General features: G+C 47.2%; 1 protein-coding gene across 1 annotated transcript in view; it reads right to left on the bottom strand.

Moving 5' to 3' along the window:
* IFNLR1 (interferon lambda receptor 1) overlaps positions 1-9,450 on the bottom strand; it is an 18,162-nt gene extending 8,712 nt beyond the window's left edge. Inside the window, exons 1-2 of the mRNA XM_077775528.1 lie at positions 9,405-9,450; positions 6,795-6,918 (exon numbers count right to left, since the gene is read on the bottom strand). Coding sequence (XP_077631654.1) covers positions 6,795-6,918; positions 9,405-9,450 — 170 coding nt within the window. The remainder of the gene's footprint in view (positions 1-6,794; positions 6,919-9,404) is intronic.
* Between the last annotated feature and the right edge of the window lie 502 nt (positions 9,451-9,952).

Below are 9,952 nucleotides of genomic sequence, written 5' to 3'. Positions count from 1 at the left end.
TTCTTCTTTCCACAGGTGGCTCAGGAAAGGTCAGGAAGGTAATATTGAGGCTCCCGAGAGCACCTTCACCCAATGGCAAGGGGGCCAGGTGGAGGCCTGGGGGAAGGAAGAGAAAAAGCAAAAGCCCTGTTCTGGGAAGGAGCTTGACCTGTCCTGAAGAAAGCAGGGAGGCCAGCGTGGCTGAAGGCCAGTGGACAAGGGAGGGAGAGGTGTGGGGACTGGATTTTATCTCAAGTGTGCTAGGAAGCCACTGGAAAGTTCTGAATAGGGGGGCTGAGGTGACCTAATTTCTGCTCTTGAAGGGCAGGGCCTGCTCTGATACAGAAGCCGGGGGGCCACAGCAGGGGTCTAAGAGAGAACAGAGGTGAGGGTGGCAGGAATGGGCTGGATTGGGGTTATATTTTGGAGGTAAAGCCAATAGGACTTGCTCACGGATTGGATGTGGAACTTGAAGAAGAGAGAGACCAAGGAGGCTCTAGGTTTGGGGACTGAACGACCGGTGAGTAGAGGAAGCTAGATGGGGGCAGGCAAAGGGGACAGAGTTTTGGAATGAACTGCTCTGTTTTGTTTCCTGGTGGAGCTATAGTATATAAACATTAACAATAAAACCTGGTCTAGTTATATTCAATTTTTTAATGTGTATTTATTTTTGAGAGAGAGAGACAAAGTGCGAGCGGGGTTAGGGCAGAGAGGGAGGGAGACACAGAATCTGAAGCAGGCTCCAGGCTCTGAGCTGTCAGCACAGAGCCTGACATGGGGCTCGAACCCACAAACCGCGAGATCATGACCTGAGCCAAAATCAAGAGTCAGACGCTTCACTGACTGAGTCACCCAGGCACTCCTATATTAATATGAGACAAAATATAAACTTCAAAGTTGAAAGAAATACTAAAGGTGAAAAGAATCATAATAAAAAATTATTCCATTTACCAGGATGATACAAAAAAAATCTCCCTGGGGCCCCTGGGTGGCTCAGTGTGTTGAACATCTGACTCTTGACTTCGGCTCAGGTCATGATCTCACGGGTCATGGGATTGAGCCCCACATCTGGCTCCACACTGAGCATGGAGCCTGCTTAAGATTCTCTCTCTTCCCCTCGCCCACTTGCGCTTTGTCTCTCTCTCTCAAAATAAATAAATGAACATTAAAAAAATTCTCCCTTATATGTGCCTGGTAAATAGATACACACTTTATACAGCAAAAATAGACAGAAGTATAAGAAGAAACAGAAAATCCACAATTATAATAAGGAATGTTTAATATACCTCACTCAGTAATTGAAGATTGAACAAGTAAAAATAATTAGTAAATATGTAAAACACCAAAAAAGAACAACATTATTATCAAAGTTGGCCTAATAAATGTAAATGGGACTGAAAAATTGGTTGAGCCACACGTGAATCATCAGCACAGTATTAACCAAAATATTAATACATAATCCCATTGGCTTTAGGGCCCCACTTTTATGACCATATAGATCTTAATTACCTTTTTTTTTTATTTCTAGGAGAGAGAGAGAGACAGCGTGAACAGGGGAGGGTCAGAGAGAGAGGGAGACACAGACTGTGAAACAGGCTCCAGGCTCTGAGCTGGCAGTCAGCACAGAGCCCGACGCGGGGCTCGAACCCACAAACCGCGAGATCATGACCTAAGCGAAAGTCGAACGCTTAACCGACTAAGCCACCCAGGCGCCCCACATCTTAATTACCTCTTGAAAGGCCCTATCTCTACATATAATCATGCGAGGGGTTAGGGCTTCAGGGTATGATTATGCAGTTATACGATTCAATCTGTAACGGAGCTATTACAAATGAAACTGCCACGAATGTTCATGTACAAGTGTTTGTATGGACATGCTTTCATTTCTCTTTAAATAAAGCTTTAGGAGTAGAATCTGGGAAATTTGGTAACGATAGGGGAAACTTGACAAGGAACTGTGAAGCTGATTTCCAAAGTGACTGTACGTTCCCACCAACAATGTAGGAGAGTTCTGGTTTCTTCACATGCTTGTCAACACTTAATATTGTCAGTCCCTTTAATTTTAGCCATTCTAGTTGGTGTGTGGTTGCATTCCATTGTAGCTTTAATTTGCCTTTTTCCCTAATGAGTAGGGTTGTTGAACATCTTTTCCTATGCTTATTGGCCACTTGTGTACCTTCTTTTGTGAAGTGCCTATTCCAGTCTTTTCAGGTGTTTTGTCTTATTGCTGAGATGCAGGAGTTCTTTATCTATTTTGGATACTAGTCCTTTTCCAGTGTACATATTGTAAATATTTTTTTTTTCTCAGTGGCTGGCTTTTTTTCATTTTATTCAAGTTTTTTTTTTTTTTTTAAGAGTAGAAGTCTTAAATTTGATGAGATTCTGTTTTTAGATATTATGGACTAAACTGCATTCCCCCAAATTCAATGCTTAAGCCCTAACCGCCTATGACTGTGTAGGCCCTTGGAGATGGGACCTTTAAAAAGGTAATTAGGATTGAATGCAGTCATATGGGTGGGACCCTAAACCAAAAGGACATACAGCTTTTTTAAAAAAAAATTTTAATGTTTATTTAGTTTTGAGAGACAGAGTGTGAGTGGGGGAGGGACAGAGAGAGAGGGAGACATAGAATCTGAAGCAGGCTCCAGGCTCTGAGCTAGCTGTCAGCACAGAGCCCGACACGGGGCTCGAACCCACAAACCATGAGATCATGACCTGAAGTCAGACGCTTAACTGACTGAGCCACCCAGGCGCCCCCGACTTATGGTCTTTAAAGAAGAGAAAAGGCTACCAGGCATGCTCTCACATAGAGAAAAGGTGACCATTTTCCACGGCCAAGGAGAGACACTTCAGGAGAAAGTAAACCTGCTGACACCTTGACCTTGGACTTCCAGCCTCCAGAACTGAGAGAAAATAAATCTCCGTTGTTTAAGCCACCCAGGCTGTGGCATTTTGTCATGGTAGCCCTAGCAGACTAACACAGATTGTGGTACCAGAAATCAGCTGCTAATGTAAGAAACAGCTAAAAATGTGGAAGTGGATTTGCCCCTGGGGATTGGGTAGAGGAGGGAAGGGTTTTCAGCTGTGTGCTAGAAAATGCCTGGAGTGCCTTAAAGAGACCATGGGTAGGACTATGGAGCCAAAGGTGGTCCTGGGGAGAGCTCGGATGCGAAGGAGGAAGGTCTACCAGAAACGAGGGGAAAGGCAATCCTTGTCATAGAGTGGCAAAGACTTGGCTGAATTGTGTTTTGGTGTTTTGTGGGAAATAGGAGTTAAAAGTGATGAAGTTAGATATTTAGCTGAGGAGAGCTTTTCTTTTCTTTCTTTCTTTCTTTCTTTCTTTCTTTCTTTCTTTCTTTCTTTCTTTCTTTCTTTCTTTCTTTCTTCCCTTCCTTCCTTCCTTCCTTCCTTCCTTCCTTCCTTCCTTCCTTCCTTCCTTCCTTCCTTCCTTTCTTTTCAGAGAGAGCAGGAGCAAGAAAGGGGTAGAGGGAGGGAGAGGGAAGGAGGGAGAGAGAGAATCTTAAGTAGGATCCACGCTCAGTGCAGAGCCCAAAGCGGGGTTTGATCCCACAGCCCTGGGATCATGACCTGAGCAGAAATCAAGAGTCTGACGCTCAACTGACTGAGACAGCCAGGCGCCCCAGCTGAGGAGATTCCTAAGCAAAGTGTTGAAGATATGACCTAACTGACCTGATTTCTCCTTACTGCTTATGGTAAAAGGGGAGAGGAGACAGGTACATAGAAAGGAATGTTAAGCAAAAAGGAACCAGAACTAGAAAATTCTCAGCCTAGACATATGGCAAAAAGTTAGAAAGTATGTTTTAGAAGGAATACCACGGGTGTGGCTGAAAAATCATTTCATAAGGAGATCATGGATGGGACTCATTGTCATGTCAGCCATGTCAGCAGAAGCCAGGAACAGGTGGAATTATAGTTATCTATCTCTCTACCCATCTCACCCTCACTGAGAAGATCTAAAGCAATAACTAAGTAGTGATCCGCATAGTTGGCATACAATTGTGTCCTTTAAAACCATTTTCTACCAAATGGACAAACGGCTGATTCCGGTTTTAGGTCCAGAATTGTGCAAATGGGCTTGGGACATCTTATTATAACAGCAAGAAAGAAATCAAAACTACTAGAGTCAAATTAAAAGGACTCAGGAGCTAGGACACCTGGGTGGCTCAGTCGGTTGAGCGTCTGACTTTGGCTCAGGTCATGATCTCAGAGCCTGGATCCTGCTTTAGATTTTGTGTCTCCCTCTCTCTGACCCTCCCCAACCTGTGCTCTGGCTCTCACTCAAAAATAAATAAACANTCCCTCATCATCAGGGAAATACAAATCAAAACCACACTGAGATACCACCTCATGCCGATCAGAGTGGCTAAAATGAACAAATCAGGAGATTATATATAGATGCTGGCGAGGATGTGGAGAAACAGGCACCCTCCTACACTGTTGGTGGGAATGTAAACTGGTGCAGCCCCTCTGGAAAACAGTGTGGAGATTCCTCAACAAATTAACACTAGAACTCCCCTATGACCCAGCAATAGCACTGCTAGGAATTTACCCAAGGGATACAGTAGTTCTGATACATAGGGGCACATGCACCCCAATGTTCACAGCAGCACTCTCAACAATAGCCAAATCATGGAAAGAGCCTAAGTGTCCATCAACTGATGAATGGATCAAGAAGATGTGGTTTGTCTATACAATGGAATACTACATGGCAGTGAGAAAGAACAAAATCTGGCCATGTGTAGCAACATGGATGGAACTAGAGGGTGTTATGCTGAGCGAAATAAGTCAGGCAGAAAAGGACAGTTACCATATGATTGCACGTATAGGAGGATTAGGAGGAACTTAACAGAGGACCATGGGGGAGAAGAAGGGGAAAAATAGTAGAGGAGAGGGAGGGAAGCAAACCATGAGAGACTCTTGAATGCTGAGAACAAACTGAGGACTGATGGGGGTGGGGGACGGGAAAGGGGTGATGGGCATGGGGGAGGGCACTTGTGGGGATGAGCACTGGGTGTTATATGGAAACCAACTTGACAATAAACTACTAAAATAAATAAATAAATAAACATTAAAAGAATGTATTAAAAAAAGGACTCAGGAGCCAATGTGAAAAGATTTTGGCTGGCCAGAGAGGGGACAATTCAAGCTTTAATGAGTAGACAAGTTACAATGGATTGAAACCATCAAGTATATTTATGTACTCGAGTTCATAATGATAATTAAATTGATCATCTTAGGGAGATGACAGGGAACTAATTCATGATCTTGAAAACTCGAGAAAAAAAAATGAAGCATTTGTCCTGTCTTGCCAACCTGAATAGTACCACTGAATATCAAATACTATAGGAGAGGAAGCATCTCTTTGTGAAATAAATCCAACTGATAAATGAAAAAAATAATACAATTAAAATATCATCATTTTAGAATCCTCACAGGTGTTTAAAAAGTGTAAAAGGGAAGGAAAACATCATAAAGTCCAGAGGATGGACTTTCAACTCTGATCAGTTTATACTGGCTCCACTATTCCCAGCTATGTGACTTTTAGCGGAAAACACTTGTGCAGAGGGGCGTGGCTGCTCTCTCCTCCCAGGGCTGCGTGTGAATAACAACATTTCATGTGCAGACGTAGTGCCTGACACGTAGCAAGCACACAGCACCTGTTACGTGTTTTCTGCCTCCCGATACATTTCCATACAGTTCTTTTCTTTTTTAAGTTTATTTACTTATTTTGAGAGAGAGAGAGCACATGAGCAGGGGAGAGGCGGAGAGAGGGGGAGAGAGAGGATCGAAAGCAGTCTCTGCGCTGCCAGCTTGGAGCCCAATGTGGGGCTCGAACTCACAAACCTGAGCCAAACTCATGACCTGAGCTGAAACCAGGAGTCGAATCCTTAACTGACTGAGCCACCCAGGCGCCCCTGTACAGTTCTTTCTTTTGAAAGCTCGCTGGCCCATGTGCCCTTTTCCGAGGCAGGCCCCCATCACTGCCTGGATGTAGCGATGTAGCATCATGTCTGGATGCTACAGAAGGAGGGTCCATGACAGAACAGGAAGCACACAAGCTTCGGGGTCAGACAGACTTGGCTTTTTTTTTCCTGGCTCCATCCTTGGTTTCCTTGGGCAAATCATGGTGCCTCTCTGAGCTCAGCTTCCTTGCCTTTAAAATGGGGGGCAATGCAGTGCTTGCCTGGTGATCTGGGGAGCAAGAAGTGAACTATTCGTGCAAGACCTTAGCGCTCAGCCTGGCGCAGGTGGGTCCTGCATCCACAGCACTTCCCTCCCCTTCCTGCTTCCTCCTCCTCCCTGAGCCTAGAGGAGTTCTCCTGACTATCTGCCCTTATCTTCCTACCCACCTAGGAAAGAGCCTCAAGTGATTCCCATCTATGTGCAAAGATGGTAAATCTGCTTCCACTTTCACATTCCTCTGGCTTCACAGTGGCTGCCTGGACTGCTCGTTGGGTAGGACAAGTGTCAAANCTCAAAGCACCTTCTCCTCCAGGCCCTAGAGAATTCTACCACTGGACTCCCGTAGCTCTACTCAGGCCCTGTTCTGACTCTTATCAAAGACTGTCCCCACCCCCTGCAGGCCCATCACCTGGGCCCTGTGCCCCAGTTGACATCATTCTCACCACCAGGCCTTTATCTCATTCTCTACGGATACCTGCCCTGTGCTATCTCCCCTAGGACACAGGGAGCCAGGAGGCTGGCCACACCCAGCAGCAGACCCACTCCAGCCCCTCCGGCCTCTGCCCACCTCCTCAGTCTCCCCAAACACCAGACTGGAGGCTCGCCTCTACCTTTGATAGGCCACAAAGTAGGTCACATTCTGGGAGTAGCCAGGCCCTGGGAGCCATGTCAGGTACACACTGAAATTCCAGGAGAGCAGAGTCACGTTCTGAGGAGGCGCCAGATGGGGCTTCCCTGTGGGAGAGAGAGAGAGGTCCTGAAGCCCAGAGCTCCTCGCTACTCTTGACATGGGCCATTTGGAGCTGAAGGGTGGCATGCTGGGCAGTTAGGTGCTTGCTGAGTTTGAGAACCAGGAGGCAACTGGGGTCGCTGAAGCACAGGGGACATGATGGGGGCTGGGATCCCAGGGTCAGGATTCCAATCACAGCCTTGCCACTGACTGGCTGTACTGAAGCCCCCTGCCGCCAACCCCTACCCCCCAGCCTCAGGGGCTCATCTGTGCCATGACAGGGAGCTCCCGCCCCACCCCGGCACATGAGGGTTTCGAGGCACACCACTGGACATTAGCCGTCCACGGGGTCTCCTGGACTCCAGGAGGGACCAGCCTTGAGGGGGCTCAGGAACAGGGGCTCAGCTCTGTTCTTAGCCATGGCCCCAGAGCCTGCCTGCAACGGTCCCTGGCTCAGAGTAGACGCATAATAAATATTTGCTGAACGAGCGAGTATTGTGATAATTTGTATTATTCCAAAGGCCTCCCAACTGGTCTCACTGCTTCCAAACTCCACAGAGCAGCAAGGGTTAAAACAGAAGTCAGATCCTGTGGTTCTTCTGCTTTCAACCCTCCACTGGCTTTCACTTCATTCAAGGTTAAGTCCAAAGTCTTTATACTCCTCCGCAAGACCTATCTAATCGCACCCACTGCTCTGCCCATGCTCTCTGCTCTCCAGCCACGCTGGCTTTTCTGCTGTTTCTGGAATATGCCAGGCGTGCTCCTCCTCCAGGCCTTTCCACAAGCTGCTCCCTCTTTCTAGGCTATTCTCCCCTGGATCTCTAGCAGGCTTGCTCCTTTGCTTCCTTCACATCTCTGCTCAGATATCACTGTATCAGTGGCACTTTCCCTGACCACCCCTCACTGGCTTCTCCTTCCCCTCCTCGGCACCCCTTCCTCGCGGCTGACCCTCATCTTCTGAAATAGACACCTGATGACACCTCTCCCCAGTTCTACGTCCTTCCCTTGACCTTAGAATAATGTCCACGCTCCTTACTGAGGTACATAACAGGCCATCTTGTCGACCTCTCCCCTCTAACTCGCTAGCGAGGTCCAGGCTGCAGCCAATCTTGTTTCTGGTCCTTCTCAAGCCAATGATTCTCTTGGGTATTTCTGAACCCAGGGGTCTTTGACTGTGTTCACCTTCTATTTTTTTTTTTTCCCCACCATCGAATCCTTTAAAGACTTGATTCAAAAGTCACTTCCCTCAGGGAGTCTTCCCTGACATCTCTAAGAAATGGTAGTGATGATGATGGTGATGATGGTAGTGATGATGATGGTGATGATGATAGCAGCTAATGTGTTTTGTGCCCTAACTATGTGAAGTACGTTAGTTGCATTTTCTTTCAATCCTCCCCACGTCCCCAGGATGTGGGTACTAACTGCGACCATCACATTACAGATGAGGAAACAGATGTCTTCTCAGGTGCTAAGTTGTAGAATCAGAATTCACATCCAGGCCTAGCTAACTCCACATGCTGAGCTCCTGATCACACTTCCTCCTCTAGGTTTTCATGGGGCCTGTTCAGCTTTATTCTTCCCACATCTATGGACCACTGTTGGCTGATGACATCCATGTTGGGAGTCTCAAAGAGGAACACAATTCTATTCCTGCTCTTTAGAAGCTCATGGTCCCAGGGAGAATTCAGGGCCCTGAAGTGTCACATGGGCCCTGATGGAAATCCATACAGGTTACAGAATGGCATCAGGGTTCAGGCCGGTTGTACTTATGGCTGTCAGCATGGCTCCCCGCTCCTGGTCCCCAAATGTGGGTGCCTGATTCTACCTCATCCTGTGACCTTTGGTAGGAACTGGGTCACTGGGGTGCAGATGTTATCATTGTTCCCAGATTTCTAGCAGGTGACCAGCAGAAGCCAAAGTCTATCTGCAATCAGCTCATAAGGTATCTTGTGGGCAGCACAGGCCCAAAGTCTGAATTTGGCCCCAGTGGAGAAACAGCAGCTAGAGGTGTTACCTTACTTACTGAGCCTTCAAAGTGTGAGAGGCGCTGGTTTGGCACTTTGTACACAACGCCTCATTCAGTCCCTAGGACAAACCACCCTATGGGGTAGGTGTCATTCTTCTGTGGAGGGCCACTAGACTCACAGACCGGTGGTAAGTAATATGCCTAGGGCCACACAGCCAGTTTGTGTGGAGCCAGGATCTGACCCTGGATCTGGCTGACCTTCACCCTAAACCATCGCATACTACAGTTTGTATTGGGCATATTAAATATTTCTTTAGGTAAAAGTAGAGCTAGGTCCAGATAGCAAAACTATTGAGTTTGACAGTGAAACAGGGGGACAGAGGACCCCCACCCCTCAACATACACACAGATACACTGTCCCTTACCAGCTGTGACAGCTGTCACTGAGGCAGAAGTGCCAGGGGCCGGGGCATCCCTGAGCTGACCCAGGTGGATGGGTGGTACTGATCTAGCTGCCCACCCCACCGCCAAAGCTGGCCGTGCTTGCTTCAGCCTTAGTCTTCTCTTCCATGTGTCTCACCTATGCTCTCCTTCTTGGGCAAGTCCCCTAATTGCTCTGAGCCTCGGCGTCCCCATCTGAAAAGGGAGAAAATAGAACCTACCTCATAACAGGGTTGGGTTGTTTCGCTTAAATACGGTAATGTGCCCAACACAAGGAAGTATTAGTATTAGATTATTAGTATTAGATGATGTCCAAGGGCCCTTCTTGGTCTTAAATTGTTAGCCTGAGAGAAGGAAGTCTAACACTGTTGGCAATATTGGGACCTTCTCCTGATTGGTGGTTGGGTCCTATCCTGGGGTCTTTTGCATCTTGCCACCTTATTTACCAGCCAGAGCTCAGGGGCGGTGGGAAGGTGGCTTTAGAGTAACAGCAGCACACACACTAAGCCAGAGCTCTCTCCCCCTCAGGTCTGGGTGGAACCTTCTGAAACCGTCTGACTTTCCCTGGTAGCTCGGATCTAGTGTCCTGTGAATGCAGAGGACAGTGCTTTCAGGAAACCACAAACAGCACT

The sequence above is a fragment of the Crocuta crocuta genome, unplaced genomic scaffold (assembly GCF_008692635.1).
Source record: "Crocuta crocuta isolate KB4526 unplaced genomic scaffold, BGI_CrCroc_1.0 scaffold127, whole genome shotgun sequence".
Taxonomy (NCBI): Eukaryota; Metazoa; Chordata; class Mammalia; order Carnivora; family Hyaenidae; genus Crocuta; species Crocuta crocuta.
The sequence above is the reverse complement of the archived record's forward strand: the minus strand, read 5'-3'. Positions and strand labels throughout refer to the sequence as shown.